At 42.0% G+C, this 22962-nt stretch overlaps 1 protein-coding gene across 2 annotated transcripts in view; it reads right to left on the reverse strand.

Annotated features, from left to right (window-relative positions):
- PIK3CB (phosphatidylinositol-4,5-bisphosphate 3-kinase catalytic subunit beta) overlaps positions 1–22962 on the reverse strand; it is a 72196-nt gene that overhangs the window by 29891 nt on the left and 19343 nt on the right. For both annotated transcript variants that reach the window (XM_066556381.1, XM_066556382.1), the window contains exons 3-7: positions 7765–7950; positions 6498–6723; positions 3681–3904; positions 789–971; positions 369–536 (exon numbers count right to left, since the gene is read on the reverse strand). In XM_066556381.1, coding sequence (XP_066412478.1) covers positions 369–536; positions 789–971; positions 3681–3904; positions 6498–6723; positions 7765–7917 — 954 coding nt within the window. In that variant the 5' untranslated portion in view covers positions 7918–7950. The remainder of the gene's footprint in view (positions 1–368; positions 537–788; positions 972–3680; positions 3905–6497; positions 6724–7764; positions 7951–22962) is intronic.

A 22962-nucleotide genomic window follows, 5' to 3' on the forward strand; every position in this document is an offset into this window, starting at 1 on the left:
GTGCAGCTAAAAATAAAAATCTGAAATCTTCAAAGATAAATTGGTCATCATTGGCTCCTCCTACAAGAGGAGACGAAGTAAAGACTCAGCTAGAAGAGAGCTGGGGGTGAGAACATACATCATGTACTACATCCTGACAATTCAAAATGTATTGTTCATTCTGAATAACTGCAGAGTGTGTAACAGAGCAAAGACCTGTCCACATTTATGTTTCTGAGGTAAATCTGCCAAGCAAGAGGAGGCTCTGAGCTGACCCAGGTGACCTCCACTGGAGCACAGCAGCCACAGCACAAACCCCAGGCACTGTGATTTATGGGCCAGGAGTCACTGCTCCCTTTGGGTATCAGACATTCTCCCCACCAACTCACAGTTGTTGCTCTTTTTTTTGGTGGCAGAGGAAGAGGAAGGCTGGAGGATTTTCGGTTTATGGCAGCTTCTATGGCAATCATCTCCTGCTCACACATCTTCTTTATGGTGCAGCACTCCACCAGGGTCAGCTGGGGAAGGGTCCTGCTCATCACACAGTTGCGGATATACTGGAAGCCCAGGGAAAGCAGATTTTAGCAGGCAGCAGAATATTCCTACAGCAACTTCCAAACCACAGAAACAAAGAATGCATTCCAGAGCTACAAAGGGAATGCTGCTCATATGTTTTACCACTGCAGAGGGCTGCAGCCACGAGGAGGGGGACGTTGATGTTCAGTAATGGGATAGGAGGGATGGGAGGAAGCACCTTTGGCCAAGGCAGCAGGGAGTTCTTACATCAAGTTCCAAAAAACTCTGTGTACCTGGAACTGAATTAATGGGTGATCACCAAAGACATATTCCAGCCTTCCACTGACTTGCAGCACATAATCAGCAGGATCAACTTCCTCATCTTCTTTTCCATGGATAGTCAAACGTTTTCGGATTGCCAGCTCGTTCAGCTTGATGGGATTCATGTTAGGAGACACCTGGAAACTAAATACATCCTAACAAAACACAAGCAGGGATAATAAAGGTCAAACTTGTCTTAGGCAGACAAACAAGGCTAAAACTGTAGCACACATAATAAAAGAGATAGAAATAATAACTGTTAAATCCAGACTATTTTAACAGTTAAGAGTCTGTATGTTTAGGGCAATCAAAATCACAAACACCCTAAAAGCTGTAAGATGGTAATTCCTAAAGTTTTATATTGTCAGAAGTACTTTTTAAAACACAGGCCTTTATTTGATTTAGCAGTGAATTGAAGACTGCTAGAGCAACTGTTGATCTAGAAGGTTGTATTTTGGAATGTTGAATGAGGGAGACAATAAGTCATGATGCATTTCCAAGTATTTAGCAGTACTAGAGGGGTTAATTTTTCATCTTTCTGGCCACTAGCAAGTTATCCTTTTTCTAAGTACCACTGAACTCAGAAGAAAAAGCTTCAAGTAAGAAAGCAGAAGAAACTGTGAATGTAATTTATGTAGAAAACCACCACCAGACTGGGAGGAGAGCAGAAAAGAGGAGTACCTGCAGCATTCTGAACACAAGGTGGAAAGACTGCATTTTTTTAAGAAAGTTTTTAATTAAAACCCTTAGAGGCTATCAACCTATTTCCAAAGTATCTCTACTTTTAATGTGTTCTAAAAAGATAAAGGTAAGAAGGTACTCCCTTTTGTAAATTAAAAAGGAGGTTTAAATTAATTTCAAGTTCCTAAAGTACAAGATCTTCTATGGAATCTTTCATCTCCCTTCATCTACCACATTATGCTTTATACAGGTTTATTTGCAAAGGTTGATTCAGGAGGTACTGGGGTTTTGTTGTTTTGTGTTTTTCAAGTTTTTTTATTTTTTTTATTTACATGCCCAATTCTGAAGATGTGAGCACCCTAAACCCAGTTATTGACAAATGTGTTCTCAGTGTTGTCTGCTTAGATTCTTTTGACTTGTGCTTTATTTCTATAGACTGGTAAGGAGCCAAGCTGCCCCAATGGAACAAGCAAACCCTGCAGAGTCACAGCAAATTAATTCTGTGTTTTCTCAGTTTCTGCCTGGTTCACACCAGCTTCCCCCTTTCAGAAAGCTGCCCCAATGTGAAGGCTTTCTCCTCCTGCCATAACTGCTGGTGGCAGACAGGGGGTAACACTTTTTCTTCACAGGAAGCTCTCTGACAGCTGCCTTGCTCCCCAGATGATCTTACAGACATGTCCTGGAGATGGGGAGCAGTCTCTCCTGCTCCAGAGACAACCAGGAAGCCCTTACAGCTCACCCACACCTTCCAGACAAAAACTGCTTCAATATTTCCTTCTCTCAATCTTGCAGCTGCAAGAATTGACAGAACAGTGCCCACACCTTCCTCTCTTACTCTCCTGGGATGACTCCAGTGCTCAGTGCAAGCAGTAAAGTCTGGAAGTTTACTGCTCTAAAAGCAGCTCAGATTTGAACTGTTCATAGCTCTGAAGGTCAGAGCTGGCAGCAGAAGCATTTGAAACATTTGAAATGTCAGCAGCCTAAGCTATTATAGTGGCAGGCAAATACATTCTGCAGCAGCAAGAACTTTTGCACTGCTTTTGTCCTGTCAGCATAGGCATATAGATGCAGGATTTAATCAAGGGCTGAAGATAATCTCACTCCTGGACAACACAAATTCTCTCTTAAGCTGAAGAGGACTGGAAAATGTTTTGTCATAAAACACCTATGTATCCAACATCAGCTGGGGTTACTGGTGACCAAATTTAGCTTTTGCCTCTACATTAAGTGTCTGCAGAGGCAGATGTGTGTACCACTTTAAACCTTTAAAGTTTAAAAGGTTAGTGCTAGAAATAATTCAGCTTTGTAACTAAAATAATCTGAATCATTAGAAAATCAGCCTCTTGCACCTGGGTCAAAATGGACACCCAATCTAGCCTGATGCATTTACACACTTGTAAGATTTTTAAGGTTTCCAATGCTGATCATTCATGGTTATCCAAAGGAGCAGAGTGCAAAAAAGGGTAATGGGAATACTGGATTGAAGCACAGTCAGAGCAACTGTAACATCATAAAAACTCATGCTAAAACATTTCAGGCTTTCCTGGTAGAAGCTAAAGGGGTTTTTATTTTAAAAATAAACTATAGTTTTGCTAGCCTTAATGAAAAGCTAAGCCTCAGTGTTTTGGTTTTCTACATGCATTTCTAGTAAAGGAAATACTGATTCTTCTTTTTAATTTTTTTTCAAATTATTGAAAAAAAATTATTGAATTATTATTCTTTTCATTTTTTTCAATTATTTCTCAATCTAATTAGCAGATCAACCTCAAAGATGTTCAGTGAGGCACACACAGAGACAAGTGTGTTGAATATGATGCCTACCAATTACTAGCAATCTCTGATGAACTGAGCTTAAAACTGAATGTAAGTGAAGCAACACAGGAACAGTTGGCAAAACAAGTCCAGACAGCTTTGAACTACTTTTTACATTTAAACAAATGTGAAGTAATACAGAAGATACAATTGCACATTTTGCCTCTAGAAGCTGAACTGTAATTAGAAGTTCAATTCTCAACCATGGGCTCACATCCTCACTTTCTTTCAAGAGTCAAGGATCCTGCTGAGAGACTTTGCAACCACCACAATGTAAGTACTCTATTTCATTTATATCCTCGAGCAATCCATGCCAATTCAGACCTGGACCAAGAACAGCTAGTGAAAGAAACATGAACAGCCATTCCTACCTGGCAGTTATCAAAATGAACAGCCACTACAAGGTTTCCACTGTAGAGCTTATCTTGGAAGCTCTCTGGGATAACAGGCTCCTGCTCTGGTGGGTAAGTGTGCTTCAACCAGTCCATCCAGGAGAGACCCACAAGTGACTGAATCTTTTCCTCACTGATTCTCCTCATTTTAGCTCGGAAGTCATTCACTTCAGGATCTTGTAAGGCATCAAACTCATGGAGACCTGAAAGAATTCAAGGAAGCAAAAGGATACACAGCTGTAAAAACATTGCCAGTCCCATTTAAACTTTAAGTTAAGGTGGCACAGGTGGTTTCCTTCAGACTTCCCATCCAAAATGGATGCTCAAAGCTGAGCTGGGTTCTACATTGTCCTGTACATCAGTGTTCTTCAAAGTTGCTTGCACAAATCCCATGCAACCTGGCATGAGTGCTGATTTTAAACAAGAACCAATGTATGTCCTAGGTACTAGAAGCAGAAAATCCAACCTTACTCTGAATTCAAGGTAGTTTGAAAGTTTTAAGCCTCTCCTCACAAGAACAAATTTTAAAAAGCACAGTAAATGCATCATAAAGACCACAGAGCAGAAGTGCTTTCAAGCTATAGGAGTTTTTTAATTGCCCAGAAAGATGACATCATCCTTTTAAATTTTGTTTAAATGTCAAAAAAGAAAATCCTCTACTCAAGTCAAAATGACGTGACTGAAATTTCTACCAATCCAAGACCAGCAAAGTTCCTTTTCCAAAACGTGTAAAGAACAAATACACAGGGCAAGTCCTGCCTGACCAACTTGGTGGCCCTCTGTGACTGAGTGACATCAGAGGACAAGGGGACGGCTGTGGATGTGGACTTCTGTAAGGCCTTGGACATGGACTCATCTCTAAACTGGAAAGAGATGAATTTGATGGGGGACTGCTCAGTGGGTGTGAAATTGGTCAGATGGGCACACCCAGGGGGTCACAGTCACCAGCTCAAAGTCCCAGTGGACATGAGTGACAAGCAGTGTCCCTCAGGGTCACCAATGTTATTAACTAGCTTCATTAATGACATGGACAGAGGCACTGAGGGCACCCTCAGCAGAGCTGCAGATGACACCAAGCTGAGGGCTCTGGTGACACACCCAAAGGAGGGGATGCCAGCCACAGCAACCTGGGCAAGCTCAAGAGGAGGGCACATGGGAATCTCACTGAGCTTCAACAAGACCAAATGCAAGGTCCTGCACCGGGGTCACAGCAACCCCAGGATCAACACAGGCTGGGGGATGAGCAGATGGGGAGCAGCCCCACCCAGAAGGATTTGGGGATGCTGGTGGATGAGCTGGCCATGAGCTGGCCATGAGCACTCAGAGCCCAGAAAGCCAAACGTGTCTTGGGCTGCATCACAAGCACTGAAGGCAGGTGGGCAGGGCAGGAGATTCTGCCCCTCTCTTCTGCTCTGGTGAGACCCCACCTGCAGCACAGGGGGACAGGGACCTGCTGGAGAGACTCCAGAGGAGGCCACAAAGAGGCTCAGAGGGCTGGAGCACCTCTGCAATGGAGACAGGCTGAGAGAGCCTGGAGAAAACCAAGCTCTGGGGAGTTCTTAAATTAAGAGAGGGTAGGTTTAGATTATATGTAAAGAAGAAATTTTTTACAAGGAGGGTAGTGAGACACTGGCACCAGTTGCCCAGAGAGGTGGTGGGTGCCCCATCTTGGACACAGTCAAGGTCAGACTGGACAGGCTCTGAGCAGCCTGGTCCAGTTCAATGTGTCCCTGCCCACAGCAGGGTGGTGGAATGAGATGACCTTTAAAAGGTCCCTTTCAACCCAAACCATCCCATGTTCCTATGGTACAATGGAAAGCTGTGACTTTTTGGTACTCCAGGGCATGTAGAGCCTGCAAATGTCTTTATCTTTATTTGTGAACTTTGAAGGACATCGTCCAAATCACACAAAGCACCCAGCACCTTCTGAGAACAAAGCACTAAGTTTAGAAGCTCAGACAGGAACAGGTTTTTTTCCCTGCTAAGGTACAGAATAGGAGCTGCTTAAGGCAGGATCTCACACAGCTCTGATAAACCAAATATTCAATCACAGAATGTGAACCTCTCAGAATCTGTCAGGATCTGTCTGAATGGTTAAACTGACCAACTGTTCCCATTGTCAGCTCTAACAAATAGGCAGACAGTGTACTGCTGAAATCTAAACAAAACCTGCAGTCTTTATAAGAGACCTAACAATGGCTCATTGTTTTAAAACAAGAGGTATGACCTCATATGACCCTGTCAATCTTGATTGTATAGCCATGCAGAGTAGATTTAAAAGCTGAAAATTCTGAAATAACATCAAGAATAAGTTACTGTGAAACCTCTAAAAATAGCATTTCATTGTTTGATGAAAATTAGTGTCACAATTGAGAGCAAAACCAAGAATCATTGTTAACCAACTCAGACACCACATATATTAAAATCATAATAATTTCTAGTTCCTTCTGAGTATCCAGTTTTTTGGTAGGTTATTTATGATAACATTTTTCAAGGATTATGCTGTTATTCACTTAATAATAATATCTATTTTCTCCTCATCTACAAAATAAAATTTGTTCCTGATTGATGTAGTAATACAATGCTGAAATGCAATACAGAAAGTAGCTTTAAATAACTTGCATGTGCTTCATGTTGAGTACTTAAATTCTTTCCAATTATATCAGTACTTGTTTGACAAAGGGAAATACTGACTTTTTAACAGTTTTTTCTTTAAATCCACTCCTACCTGCCCAATTAAGAGCCTCATACACAACAAAGTTGAACCTCATTTCTCAAAACAATAAATGGAATTACCTTTGCCTATAAGGACACCTATTTTGGAATCCAACTTTTCTCCTGGATCACAGTTCCTTGTCACTAGTTTAAGGACTGGAAGAAAGGGTCTAACATCACAAAGTCTCCGTGTTTCATCCTCTAATTCTTCATGTACAGCAGTCTGATTCACACATGAGAACATGTAAGAGTCAATCTCCATGAGGAGATGAAAGAGTGGGTAGGAATGTGCCTGCTTCCATAATAGCTGCAATGAAAACAAAGAAATTAATGAAAAAACCCCAAAAACAGAAAATAGGGACAGATCTTAAAGTACTGAAGGTAACATTCATTTCCATTTATGTTCCCCAAAAAACAGAAAATAAGTATGTTTGCTAACTTCCTTAAATTTTACCACTATAAATCACTGTATGTTTACTTTGTCTCACTTCTAGTCTCTATCCTGAGTGATTTCCAGGACAGACCTCTGGAGTTGGCATCAGCATTCCTCTCCTTTGGGAAACAGCTAAACATCAACAGCATATATTGATGGCATGTCAAGTTTCCATGTGCCACAAGCAGCAAGGCAACCAGACAGTTCAGTTCCAATCCCTTATTGCTGTCACTTACACATTTGTTTTCAAAATCTTTATCACTTGAAATCATTTGATATATTAGGAGTAGGTTAGTCTGTGTTGTAATTCATTCACTGGGAAAAGTTACTGAGGAATTAGGCAATGTCCTCACATGGCCATTATCTGATCAAAGGTCACTAGATTGCTTTTTAGTGTCTGTGGTCACTTCCTCACATCCTCCCCTTCCCTGTGTCTGGACATTCCATCGTGTTTGAAGTGATGCTCCAATTTGTACAAAACCTTTCAGAAGTGGCAGATGCAGTTTTTAAAGCAATTCTCTTTGGTGCCAGTCAACAGAAGCAGGAGCCCAATCTGTGACTTCTGCACTAAAAATCTAACCAGGGCAATGCTAGCTCAGCAAACAACGGACTGTCAGTGTGCTAGGAAAAGGTTCAGAGTAGCAGTACAGTATTAATATTAATATAGAGCTATGAGAATCACCTCTGCTGAAGTACAACTATCAGCAAGAAGCCACTTTCCAAACCTTGCCATCTGCCCAAACCCAGTGCTAACCCCCCCAGACACACTCCTTGATCAGTCAAGCTGCTGGGCACGTGCCTTCAGTACCTCATTTCTATGCCTGCTAAACTTCATGACTTGATTTGCCAGAGGGCAGGTCAAAATCAGAACCAGCCCTCATTCCAAACCTCAGCTAACTGCCCATTTGCTGTTACCTGTTTAATCTGAGATATGGTGGCATCTCGAGGGACATCCAGGTTGATGTAGATTCCAGTGGGCAACAGGAAGTCCACAGATATTGAGCCATCAGCACCAATCTGTGAATCCACTGCCCAGATGTCAAGGCTGTCTGTCACGGCAGGAGGCATTATGGAATCTCAATAATATCATAACCACATGGCCTTAGGGGAGAAAAAAAAACCCTAAAATTCAGTATACTTAACCTTCTATAATTAGACACACATTTTAAAGTCTTTGGAAGGTTTACATAAGCCTGCTTTGTACAGCTCAGCTTACAACTCTGAGGTCTCAAATGCCAGTATTGCAAACACATAAGCATATTTTTACTCATTAATGTTATTTAATACAATAAAAGTATTTGCCTGGCAAAGCACTATTGTTGAGATGTTTATATCATTAAAACTAAGTAATAAGAGAAAAAACTAATTAGAGGTTAGCTGAAATAAAGTTAGAAATTCATTTCAATTCTCTCTAAAACTTTCCCTGCATAAAACACAACCAAAACAAACTTCATGGATGAAGAGTGGCAATATTTCATATGAAAACTCATGATCAGTTCCATTATTTTATTTTCTGCAAGTTTCCTCTTAGCTGTCCATGAATGTGGCCAGTGACATTCAACCTGAAAGTCTGTATTAATAGCAGGAAAAGTTTCTTTGACTCTAGTACACCCTGCAGCAGTAGAAAGTGCCATTTTCCTCTGCAGACACTTATCTCAATTGGTTCTCACCCTCAGAGAAGGAGCACTGAACTCCACCCATGGAGGAAGTGCATCCCTGCAGGGTAGGAGGAAACCCTGCCCATGATCTCTGTGGCTCACTCCTCTGCCCTCCTGCTGCCTGTCCTCTGTATTTCAGCACATTCCTATTTACTGTGATTGCTGCCACTGGTTTTTCTGGCATTCCGAGGCTTCTTTTGTGATTACCACTCTCTAAAGCTGAGTTTTCCCTTCAGCCACGGCTCACTGAATCATTTACCGTCCTCCTCATCCAGACAATGCTCCTCAGCTGCCAAAGGCATGGGGAGCATTGGGAAACACTACAATACAGCACTTTAACAGACAAGTTACCCCTGCATCTTTTGAATTCTTGTTGGACAGAAAATGTCAGAATGTTCAACTCCACTCACAGCTTTCCAACATCTCAATTAGTCCTTCCCTTCCCCACAATGGATAACAGATGATGCCAGCAGCACAAAATCAACTTGCCAGTTCAAAGCTGCCTCAGTATTTGACACCACACTCCATCCCACCTCTAAGTGCCACATAAATACACTGAAAAACAAAAGCCAGATCATTCCAACACCTTTCCACCTGGCCTTAGCAAAGCTGTGAGGACCAGCACACGCTGCCAACACATCTTGTAACCACATTCATGCATGGATCATTTCACATTTCACTTGTACTAAATAAAATATAGCAGAGTTTTCATTAATGCCAAATAAAACACCTTTAAATTTCAGAAAGCGTAAGTACATAAGGAAAAACTTTTTTTTCTCAATAGAAGCAATAATTAGGGAGCTTCTACCATCATTGCTATCTAAAATAGTTTTACCACCATTATGTGCACATTTTCATTCAAAAAAAAAAATCCACTACACTGAACATAATTAGAGGTGGTAGTATGGTAAAAATAACAACTCAGATATGAAGATGTTTTATTTGAATTACCACAGTTTACAAATCCATCCACTCATCACTGGACATGCATGGTGTGTGAGCTCTAAGCTGTCTAAAGGAAAGCAATAAAATGTTTCCCACCATTACACCCAGCACAAACTATGTTATTGGAATAACACAACATCTACCCAAAAAACCAACCCAGACAAAATGTCTAATTCCTCATTACCAATCAGTATATTTTCCACAAGCTGCTATTTAATGGGAAACTATCTGTTTTCCTCCATCCAGTTACTGGCACTCATAAAATGCTGGCTGCAATTCTGTTGGAACTGAAATTAGCAGTCAGTAAAAAATACTAATACTGTACATTTTTCATATTTGGATACTCACATTTGCAGTTATTTTCTGTGGTCATGAGGGTAAAATAAAGAGGTATTTCCATTACAAAGTGTTACTTGGACAGGTACAGCAGCAAGAAAATCTGGTTTATGTAGTTATTTTGTATATAGTTCATTCCTGCTTTAATTCAGTGTGTCTTTTCTATTTTCATCCTCTTTCAGATGTTTTCCACAGTTGCAGTTGTGGAAAACACTTTAGTGCATCAACAAGAGTTTAAAATCTTCAAAGAAACATGACTTTAAAATCCTGCTCCATATCCTGGAGCCCAAACACCACAACAGAGAGTTATAAAGTTCTTGTAAGATACTTGTTTATAATTACAGATTCCCAGCACAGACACCAGAATCTTTTCCAATTCCATTTGCATTTTCAGCTAAAAAGGGAAGAGAAGCCATCTGACCAATCTGGGCATGCTGAGGAGCTATTCTTGCCTGCAGGCACTTACTTAACATTTCCTTCCTCAAGGAAGCAGGTCAGTGTGCTTTGCAGGCAGCACCCCTCCTGCCCCAAGAGCTGACATCACAGGCTGAGAGAAGCAGGTTTTATCCTGAGAAACTCAGCACTGCCAACCCACAGCAGCTCTGGGGATGAGTCACGGCCCCAGCTGGGCCATGTGTGGTGACTAACTCTCAATATCACATCTAGGAACTGAAACAAAGGCAAAAAGCCATCTGGATTGGGAGTACCAGCAGCAGAGACATTTTAAACAACTTCCAGCTAAAGGAAAAAACCAACAATTCAAATAATAATAAAAAGCTATTTCAGGCTGTTAACCTCATAGCTATTCCTGCCCACTGCCACAGTAACAACAACCTCACTCACAAAAGAAGGAAGTAATTAAAGCAGCACTTAACCTTGGCTCCTCAAGTGTCTAATCAATGACTTGGAATTTCACAGGAGCAAAGCCCACTACAAAATGCCTTTCTAAGGTACAGGTAGTTCTGACAGCATTCAAACCTTCCCATCTAAGTGTAAATTTTCTCTAAGCTTTAACCTGCAGATTTCAGATTCATAGATTTGTGTGTGCCCACAAATGTGTCTCCCTCCTAATCAATTTGTATTTTAATGTACCAGCAGTTCTGCCAGAGCTGCTTATACTAATGGAAAGAAATGGAATACAGATGAGTAGAACATCTGCAGAAGAAGGAAATTTATCACTCATTTATTTAATGTACACAAAGAAGAAGCCCTAAAACAGGATTACTCAATTGGGTGTTGCTGTTGTGGTTTTTAAAGGACTTTCCATCTCTAGGCAGACAAAAGAATTTGCTCTGGTGCTAACAGCCTCATTCCAGAATCCAGGAGACCTTACAGCTTTTCCCTCACCTCCCAACAAAAGCACATCTCCTCATTTAATCAACAAGACCACTTGGAAAGGAAAATGGAAAAAAAACAAACAAAGAAAAAAAAGAGCTACCAGAAGCAGGCTGCTTCTACTTTAAGGACAGACACAGTCCAAAGGAAGCTGCAGATATTTTTATGGGAATTGCAGCCCCATCATGTTTTCTCCCTAATCATAACAGAACTAAAATCATATGTCCAGGTTATACAGAGCAGGTACAAAACCAGTTTGGAAAAAAAAAAAGTTGGCGACACTTCCAGCAAGTGTTGGCCACCAGCAGAAGCAGTGGAACATTGCACAGTACCAGTTAACGAGACCCAGACATTCAGAACATCCCCAGGAGTTTCAGACCAATTCTTCAGACCAAAGGCTCAGCAGGATTTCAGAGGCTGTGGTTACACACTGGGGCTGTGCTCTCTTTCCAAACCACCCACCCATTCTCCTGAAGGCAGGCAAGACCATCCTGTGCCAAACTCAAATCCATCGTGACTCCTTCAGGACATTGCTGGGAGCCCAGGACCACCCAGCTCCAAGGGCTTCCCACCACTGCAGCCAGAGCTGGAGAAATCAATTGTACCTGGGCTGGGGAGTTAACTTGCACACATACAGGATTAAATCAATTGTACCTGTACTGGGGAGTTAACTTGCACACATACAGGAATTAAATCAATTGTACCTGTGCTGGGTAGGTAACTTGCACACATACAGGATTAAATCAATTGTACCTGTACTGGGGAGTTAACTTGCACACATACAGGAATTAAATCAATTGTACCTGTACTGGGGAGTTAACTTGCACACATACAGGATTAAATCAATTGTACCTGGGCTGGGGAGTTAACTTGCACACATACAGGAATTAAATCAATTGTACCTGGGCTGGGGAGTTAACTTGCACACATACAGGAATTAAATCAATTGTACCTGGGCTGGGGAGTTAACTTGCACACATACAGGATTAAATCAATTGTACCTGGGCTGGGGAGTTAACTTGCACACATACAGGATTAAATCAATTGTACCTGGGCTGGGGAGTTAACTTGCACATGTACAGGATTAAATCGATTGTACCTGTACTGGGGAGTTAACTTGCACATGTACAGGATTAAATCAATTGTACCTGGGCTGGGGAGTTAACTTGCACATGTACAGGATTAAATCAATTGTACCTGGGCTGGGGAGTTAACTTGCACACATACAGGATTAAATCAATTGTACCTGTACTGGGTAGTTAACTTGCACACATACAGGATTAAATCAATTGTACCTGGGCTGGGGAGTTAACTTGCACACATACAGGAATTAAATCAATTGTACCTGTGCTGGGTAGGTAACTTGCACACATACAGGAATTAAATCAATTGTACCTGTACTGGGGAGTTAACTTGCACACATACAGGATTAAATCAACTGTACCTGGGCTGGGGAGTTAACTTGCACATGTACAGGATTAAATCAACTGTACCTGGGCTGGGGAGTTAACTTGCACACATACAGGATTAAATCAACTGTACCTGGGCTGGGGAGTTAACTTGCACATGTACAGGATTAAATCAACTGTACCTGGGCTGGGGAGTTAACTTGCACACATACAGGAATTAAATCAATTGTACCTGTGCTGGGGAGTTAACTTGCACACATACAGGAATTAAATCAATTGTACCTGGGCTGGGTAGGTAACTTGCACACATACAGCAATTAAATCAATTGTACCTGTACTGGGCAGTTAACTTGCACACCTACAGGAATTAAATCAATTTAACCTGTACTGGGTAGTTAACTTGCACACATACAGGATTAAATCAATTTAACCTGTACTGGGCAGTTAACTTGCACACCTACAGGAATTAAATCAATTTAACCTGGGCTGGGTAGGTAACTTACACATGTACAGGAATTAAATCTAAAAGGTGCAAATATCAAAGAGTGCTGACCAAGGAGATACAAAGGACAAGTATGGGAGGGAGTTTGTAAGGTTACCCTGAAATTAAGAGCTGCCCAAGAACATGCTCACAGTGAGCCTGTCTGGAGCACTGCAAAAAATGAGACATGGAATAACTGCAATGAACTCTCCTTTGAAAATAATTTATCATATCAGCAAAAGACTTAGACATTAAAAAGTACCAAATCCACTTTGTCATCAACACTCAACATTTATCTGAGTCAGATAAGTTCTTCCAAAACCAACTTTTTGAAGAATGCAGCAATTATGAAAACTCACACTGTGTCATTAAATCCTTTACTTCTGAACTCACCACAAATCCCCTATCACTCATCCTCTGAGATGTTTTTCTGTTGTTAAAAGAACACCAACATAAAAACCAATGTAATGTTCAATGTTTTATCTTGAACTATAATCCAGAAGAATACTAATCAAACAGAAGTAAAAGAAGCTGCAAAGAAGGGGGTAATTATAAACACGCATATAATGCAGTGCCAGAGGAAAATTTTGATGCCCTGTTATCTCTCGTAGTATTTATTCTCCTGAGCACCAAGTCTTTGGAAGTCTTTAGAAGAGCTATCTTCCATCTGAAATGATGTCACCCAGCCCTGAAATGTGGTCAGTTCTCTCAGCATGAAATCAGTGTGCTATCATCCCAAAGAGATGGCAAAAAGTTGGAGGGGAGGATCATTGATATATTGAAAAGTAACTTTCCGTAAGTTTCCTTTACACCACCTCTTTGAAACTCAGGTGCATTTTAAGGGCACATAAATATCTACAGCTCTTCAAGTTAAATATAAAGCTGGATTTGTTCTTCTTTTTCACTAAACCTATGAATATTGACATAAAGGACGAGTATCAGAAGCAAACTTGTTTTGGATAAAAACTAAGGGCACTCTGCTTATCCACATTTTTGCTTTATGCAATAAATTGTTACAACTGTTGAGCATCACATCCAAGACAATCATCACTGTGATCAATACGGTTCTTTATCTACTGCTTGCTGTGTCATGTGGCAGTCAAGGGGCTAAAAAAACCCAGAAGTCTTGCAGTAGTGAAAAGGGCCAGCCCATGCAGACACACAAGAACAGTGTTTGAACAGTATCTCACTGTCCAGAACAGACGAGATGACAATCTGACCACAGTCTTTTTCTAGGAAATGGCAGCAGCACATCACGTAGTCTAAGTAGGAGAAACACTAAGCACTCACACAACACAACCATTGTAATCGTTTTTCTAACCATGTAAACATCTAGTACTATAAAAGGATGAGCAAGCTATAAATGAAATAGTTGAGAAGAAACAAGGGAAAAGAACCTAGTAGAACGATGGAAAAGGAGTCTGACTATGCAGGAAGACTTATGTCCTATGAAACTTAGAAGGCCTTCAGAACAAAGTTTTTAAAAAAGATTTAAACTCTGATTTCTTCTGAAGACACTAAAGAAAAATGTATGCATTAGATGAGGGGCAGTTCACAGCTCTGTAGAACTACATTCTCTTCTGTTCCTCAATCTGTACCAAATTCCTGGGAGCTGCTCTGCAGCCCAGGGCAGTGCCCGAGAGCTGCCTGGGACTGCCACAGGCTGTGACAGGGGCGCTTTGGGCACCTGCTTGACCCTCTCCTCTCATCACTCCGGCTCCATGGCCTCATTACTCCTGTTCTATCCCCTCATCACTCCTGTTCTATCCCCTCACCACTCCTGTTCCATCTCATCGGCTCCTATCCCCTGCCTCCATCACTCCCGTTTCATGTCCTCGTTCCATGCTCCTGTTTCACTCCCTTCATCACTCCCATTCCCTCTCCTCATCACCTCTGTTCCATCCTCTCATTAGTCCTGTTCCATCCTTCCCCTCATCAGTCCCATTCCATCTCCTCAGCCGCCCTGTCCCATCCCCTCATCAGTTCCATCCCCTCATCGCTCCCGTTCCCTCTCCCCCATCGCCCCCATTTCATCTCATTAGTTCTGTTCCCTCCCCTCACCGCTCCTGTTCCATCCCCTCACCGCTCCAGTCCCGTCCCTCCCCTCATGGCTCCTGTTCCCCCACCCTGAGGGCAGCTCTCCCTGAGGGCAGCCCGCAGCGCTGTTCAGCTTTCCCCGTTCCTGCTGTCCCCTCCGTCCCGCTGCGGGCACACAGTGGTAACACCGGGCACACAATGTTAACACCGGGCACAGTGCTAACACCGGGCACACAGGGCTAACACCGGGCACACAGGGCTAACACCGGGCACACAGCGCTAACACGGAGCACACAGCGCTAACACCGGGCACACAGTGCTAACACCGGGCACACAGCGCTAACACCGGGCACACAGCGCTAACACCGGGCACACAGCGCTAACACGGAGCACACAGTGCTAACACCGGGCACACAGCGCTAACACGGAGCACACAGCGCTAACACCGGGCACACAGCGCTAACACCGGGCACACAGCGCTAACACGGAGCACACAGCGCTAACACGGAGCACACAGCGCTAACACCGGGCACACAGCGCTAACACCGGGCACACAGCGCTAACACCGGGCACACAGTGTAAACACGGAGCACACAGTGCTAACACCGGGCACACAGCGCTAACACGGAGCACACAGCGCTAACACCGGGCACACAGCGCTAACACCGGGCACACAGCGCTAACACGGAGCACACAGGGCTAACACGGAGCACACAGCGCTAACACCGGGCACACAGCGCTAACACCGGGCACACAGCGCTAACACGGAGCACACAGGGCTAACACGGAGCACACAGCGCTAACACCGGGCACACAGTGCTAACACCGGGCACACAGCGCTAACACCGGGCACACAGCGCTAACACGGAGCACACAGCGCTAACACCGGGCACACAGCGCTAACACCAGGCACACAGCGCTAACACGGAGCACACAGCGCTAACACCGGGCACACAGGGCTAACACGGAGCACACAGCGCTAACACCGGGCACACTGCACTAACACCGGGCACACAGCGCTAACACCAGGCACACAGCGCTAACACCGGGCACACAGCGCTAACACCGGGCACAGGCATGGCCCGAGTGGCCTCGCCCTGCCGCGGCAGGCTGGGCGTGCAGCGGGGCGCGGTGAGAGCGCAGCCCTCACCCACGGAAGGGGCACGGGGGGACACTGAGGGTAACGGTAATCACAGAATAACCAGGCTGGAAGAGACCTTCAGATCATCAAATCCACCCAGCCCCAACACCTCAACTCAACCCTGGCACCCAGTGCCACATCCAGGCTTTGTTAAACACATCCAGGGGTGGTGACTCTGCCACCTCCCTGGGCAGCCATTCCAGTGCTTTATCACCCTTTCTGTAAAGAACTTTTCCCTACCATCCAACCAATATTTCCCTTGGCACGACTTGAGACTGTGACCTCTGGCTACATCATTTGTCACCTGGAGAAAGAGCCCGAGCCCGCCTGGGCACAGCCTCCTTTCATTTCAAGAGCTGCAGAGAGTGAGCTGCAGGCGAGTTTGGTTTAAAGGTTTAAAGCAGCACTGCCTATTCCAGCAGTGAGTGAGTGTAGCCATGATATTTTCTGAAAATCCTTTCCGTAGGATTTTTCCTCCTGAGAAGCTGAGAGGCCTCAGGAACAAAATGTACCCAATGGTTATCTGCTGCTGTGGAATGCAACAGGTGCAGCTGGGATTGGGCTCATGGGGTTGTTTCTAATTAATGGCCAGTCACAGTCAGCTGGCTCAGACTCTCTGTCCCAGACACAAGCTTCTGTTATCATTCTTTCTTTTTCTATTCTTAGCCAGCCTTCTGATGAAATCCTTTCTTCTATTCTTTTAGTATAGTTTTAATATAATATAGATCATAAAATAATAAATCAAGCCTTCTGAAACACGGAGTCATCCTTGGACCCCTGTGAACACAGTCACATGTGCACCACTGCAGACCATGGAAACCCTGCAGACCCTCTATGGCAATTCTCATTTAGCCCTACAGTGAACCCACTCAAGGTTCTGGCCTTCTACAGCTGCACGGGTGAATTTTCAGCCAAACTGCTTCCAAATCTAAAAATAAAATACAAGCAACTTGATCATAAATACAAATGCCTAAATCAGCAAAGCAGAGATATTTCCACTCCACAAATATCACAGGTATCTACCTACAATAGCAAAGGTTTTAAGAATTCAAGACATCTACAAAGTAGACTGGAAAGTTATTTTTAAAGATCATGTGGTACTATAAATATTTCCCAGCAGTTTAGTTCAACTGCCACATGAGCTGGCCCTATGGAATGGAAAATTAAATGTCCATTTAGTCAGGGTTTCTCCAGAAATCAGAATAAAAATATCACCATTTAGTTTTCTAAAAATATCTATGTACAGAAAACATAAAAGGCCTTTCTCAAAGGCCTCCTTCCCTCACAGTGCTCACACTGGTACCAAGAATGGTCTCTCAGCCATCAAGCCTAGATTGTCTCATTTTCCTCATGAAATACAGCTAATTTTCCACAAACAAAGAGAATTTCATTTGAGTTTTTTTTATCCCAGGTCCCTGATTATTTTGCCTGCTCATCTCCTGTAGCGTTATTCCTCTGGCGTGCCCATAACATTATGCCCCAAGTTTTAAAAACTGAAATCAGGATTTTAAACCCCAGATTAAATTAAGGCTTTTAAACAATGAATGCAGTTTCTACTCAAATATTAATGCCTCTAAATAAAAGTGGCCCAGTTTTCAAGAAATGCTGACCACCTAAATTTGCAATTGACTTACACAGGACTCAGAGATATGAAAAAAATGCAAACATGTTAAGTGGTTACAAATTAAAATTTAATTTAAGTAACTTCATTTGAACAGATGGTTAGATGAGATTACCTGTAGTCATCCCTTTTTACAAAAGTTATTCTACAATTCAATGACAACTGTGTAATTGAATATTCAATATATATTCAATTTTTTATATATATATTCATATATTCATTATATATGTTCATATATATATATATTATATATATATTGAATATATTCATTCATATATTCAGTATATATTCATTATATATATATATTCAACTATATTCAATTATAACTGTGAATAAGACTGTCTTCATAATCTTTTTTCCTGGAAAACAAGTCTACATATAGAGAACAATACTACTAAAATGGTATTCCAGACTCAGAGGAACTTATGGACTTGGCTGGCACAAGAAGGAAAATCTTACTTCCTGTTACTTTATATTTAGGCAAGCACACACATCTGCTGCACCCTCTGAAGAATATCCACGAGGAACTGAACAAGTGAATAAAACTTCAGTCCCAGTTTCAGACAGACTTCTGCCAATGGCCAGGCAGGAGGTTATTCTGGAACAGCAAACAGGAACACAGCAGCTTCTCACAGCCAATTCACAGGCATCCTCTGCTCTACCCTGAAATCACTGCACAGTCACATGGAAATAGGAACAGGTTCAGGCCATCCTTTTGAATTGTGCAAGTAGACTGAGCTACAAGGAGAAGAAAAACTCCTTTCACATTTCCATATTGCCGTGTGAAACTGTCTTTAGAAGCATCCAATCACCAGATCACACACAAGCTGGGACACTATGGGAAAACATTCCCTTTCAGCTGGCTGGAATGCAGTTCTGCATGGTTGAGAAGGAAGGAGTATAAAGGAATGGAAGAAAACAGCAGCTCAGAAAAGCACTGTCATATGAGGAACAGTTCATTTGACACCTTCACCAACAGAATCAGGGAGAGAAAAAGGAGAAAAGCTCAAAAGAAAAAAGCCCAGGCCAGTTATTCAGGATTCTATATCAATTGGGCTGTGAGAAAACATCTGGCAGAAATCACCTTTAGAGGCATTTCTAACCAGCTCTCTTAGATATTTTGGAAAACTTCAACAGCAGCGGGCAGAGTGGGCCCTGGCACGAGGGGCAATGCATCTGCAGATGCTGTTCCTGTGCAGAAAGGAGAGACTGAAGATTTGGGAACAGATCAGAGCTGGTGAGTTCTCAGCCCTTTTGACCCTGCTCTGGAGATACTTCATGAACTAGAGGGAGTGCTGCCTTTTTCCCAGCCTGGAAATGAAACTTGAAATAATTTTAGTAAGGAGGTAACATAAGAGTAGATCTTTATTTGAAGGCCTTCAGGGGCAGTTATGGAGAGATCATGTTAAAAAATCATGAAAAAAAAAAAGAAAAGAAAAAAAGGCAAAAACCAGACAGCATCAGGAGGCCAGCATGACATGTTAGGGTATGTTGAGTTCCAAGAATAGATCAAACATTGAAATGATGGCACACTCACTTGGATATTTTAAACAAACAAACAAAACCAAGCTTAACAAAACAGGTGAATGGAGGGGGCAGGAGGGGGACTGGACAGTCAGACTGAATGGGAAAGGAGGAGGAGCTGAAGCAGAACAAAGATGTGATTTGAGGCCAGGCAGTCAGGTGTTCCTCTAAAGCAGCACCAGTGCTGGTGCCAGCACAGTGAGGGTGCAGGGAGAAGCAAGAGGAGTGCAGAGGAGTGGCACAGGAGTGGCACAGGAGTGGCACAGGAGTGGCACAGTGACAGCTCCTCGCAGCCTCGGGGCTGCCTGGCCACTTGACAGCTCTTAAGATCATTACAAATTGTAGGCAAAACCACAGCCTAAGGACCTGGCTTTCTAACAGCCCAAGCTATTATTAAACTACTCTGCAGTGTCTGTCATGAATCTGAAAAGATGCATTAATAATCTGAGCTTTTATTACTTTATTGTACTAAGTAAACTGTAAATAAAACTTCTTTGTTAAGTAAACTGTAGAGGCCCTGTCATCCCATTGCTCAACAAGAATTGTACCTGACTTCTTAACAGTCCAACAACAAAACTAGGAAATAATAAACCAGGATTAGTTCTGCTCTCTGGGATTTCCTTAACATTCCACTTACAAGACATATAAATATATAAATAGTTCATATTTCCTCTCCTTTGGAATTATACAAATGAACCTAGAGCATCAAATCTCACCAGGAGCTGGCTATTAAGATGTTACATCTAGATAACATTCTACTGTAAAAAAAAGTTAAAAACAGAAACTGAGGTTTTCCTCTAAGTGGATGGACACCTTGTCACACAGGGACTAAAAGATTCACCTTTTAATTAATTCTGGGATTTTGATCAAAACCTCTAGGAAAGGGGATTTAGTCTCCAGCAGACAGATTGCTTGTATCTACAGAGGGAGGTGAACCAGTGAAATAAAAAGCAGTTGAGGATCAAGGAGGAGTGAAATTTTCACCTACAAGGAGGGCACACAGCCCATAACACACAAGCAGCTTGTGCTTAAGTCTCATACAGAGATGCCATGCATCCTACAAAGTAGAAAGATGAGTTTTAATGGAAAAAAATATAGATTTTACATGTTTCATCTGACCAGGCATCCTTCCTGATGGGGTCTGTTTCTTACATAATCTGGATTTTTGCAGTTATTTTTCTTCCTACACCAGTTTCAATGCCCCCACCACAGATTCAGAGGTGGCTGCTCAGAGCCATTTGTTACATGGACAGGACTGGTCAAGGACTGAGCAAACACTGAAGGAAATCAAACAACTCAACTCTAATGCAAATATTTAGATCTATTTTATATATATTTTTCATAAAACTTACTTATAAAGACAAGTTGAAATACAATGCCATTTGGTAGAAAAACACAATTCTACAAACCCTTTTTGTCATGAAGATAAAGGTAATAAAGCCAAAAGTAGCCCTGGCCATTCATCACAAGCACCAAAAAATATTTCAGATTAAGTAGGAATTACAGGTTATTTGGCCTGAAAGGTACCCCTGGGAGTCAGCTGGTTCCAAACTCAGCTCCAGCACTGAAGTTAAAGCACCTTGCTTAGGGTCTGCACACATAATTTTGCAAGTCTCCATGGATGGAGGCTCAGTGGCCCAGAAACAGAGCAGCCCTTGGAGCCTTCAGCATCCCTTCAGCAGGGCCTGGCTGCTCCTGGGGTTACTCTTCCCCAGCTGTGAGAGTCAGCATCTGCTTCTAAGACTTCACAAGAACTCCATCTGGCTTTTTAACTGTCAATAGAGATGCTGAGAGCACTTTATTTTAATGCTAATTGGAATTTAAAAAGTCCAATTGCAAAATACCTTGTGATGATCCAAACACACACAAGCACACGAACTCCAACTAAAAACAAACAAACAAACAAACGGGTTGCAAAACATTTCTCCAAAAAGGAAAAATATGAATTAATTTTAAGTTGTAACAATGGAATTCTCTGAGTCTCTTAAAAAAAAAAAAAAAAAACCAACAAAAAAACCAAAAAGGGTGGGAAGGAGGGAAGAAACACAAGTTTACTGACTACTGAACACCTGAGCAAGTTTTGTGTCTGGCATAGGCCTAAGAACAATGATTTAAAATGACTAAAGTGGACATGCTTCATTTTATTTGTTTGGGGAGCTCAGCTGTAACTTTATTGTTTATCTGTTTTAGTAACTTGATTACCAGAGTCAAGAATTAACTTGTCAAACTGAGTGTGCAGCTGGCAAATAGGTTGGTTTATTGTTTGTACTGGGACCTTGTGAACAGGTGCCTGTGTTTCCTCTGTGTAATCTAATAAGGCAGTAAAAGACAAATAACTCCACATAACACAGCTCCTGAACACTTCAGGGGTCAGAATTCAGAGTCAGGTGCCACAAGAATGTTGCATATCAGTATTTACCAGTCACTTGACATTTGGCCTAGATCAGGAACTGATGAAATTTAAATGTGCTGACTAAAAATTGTAGCATTTCTTTCAAGTACCTAGAGAAAGGGAACTAATGCACATCAACTTCTTTAAATCCACACTGAAATGAAAATTTTATCGAATTTTTTTCTTTAAGGCAGGAAATCAATCAATCCAAACGTTATTCTGTCAGTTTAACACACTTTGTTAAAAACACCAAGGATGAAAAGCTTTTCTTGCCTGATTAGGTTCCACAAACATTGTTCTACCCAAATTATGACACCCCCTACACATCTGTGTTCAAAGAAGAAGCTAAGAGGAGTCATTTCCTCTTGGTAATAGAGTAAAATGCTAAAATATACTTCTTGTAAAGTAAAATGACTTCTCACCCTTCTCAGTTCTAATGGCCAGATCTTTTTCACTCCCAGCCAGGCATTCAGGACTATTCCCAGTGACTCCTGCAGAGTTACATTCACACAACCACACAGCAGGAGGAAAATGCATCAGACACGTGCATTTTGCATATTACATTTTACATCAGACACATGCATTTTGCATATTACATTTTACATCAGACACATGCATTTAAAATGCATCAGACAAATACAGCTTTTTCCCAGTTTCTAAGGAGAATATGTTTAAACATCTGACAATCCAATGCAAAGTGGCAGAGAAATGATTACATTTCCCATCTCAAGAACATGAAGGATACAGAAATTAAGAATTACACTATATCAGGATACAAATGTTTATTTATCTGGTAGCAAAAAGTGCCATCCACAGTACCTGCATTAGGTAGAGAAGCTCCTTTTATCAGAAATGAGACACACATGTGTCAGCCCAGAATTCACAAAAGCTGGAAGTGAACTACAAACAGTGAAGGAAAGATGTCTCTGATATTCAGAAACTGAAAACCTAAGCAAGTTTGATGAATGATGGAACTGCAATACAGGACAAATAATACACACAACAAAATAAAGTCAGTCATAAGGGCCATGACTGGATAGTTACAGGCCAAAAAAAAAACAAGTGTATTTTCAAATTCCCTGGAAAATACAAGCAGTGCTTTCACTTTTTCCAGCAAATAGGGGCTTATATGTAATGACATCTATACCAGACAACCCTCTGCTCAAAACCACAGGCAGCATACACAGCAGCCAAGAGAAAAACCTGAAACCCATCCCAACCTCACAAGATACAA

This window comes from Molothrus aeneus, chromosome 10, assembly GCF_037042795.1.
Source record: "Molothrus aeneus isolate 106 chromosome 10, BPBGC_Maene_1.0, whole genome shotgun sequence".
Classification (NCBI taxonomy): domain Eukaryota; kingdom Metazoa; phylum Chordata; class Aves; order Passeriformes; family Icteridae; genus Molothrus; species Molothrus aeneus.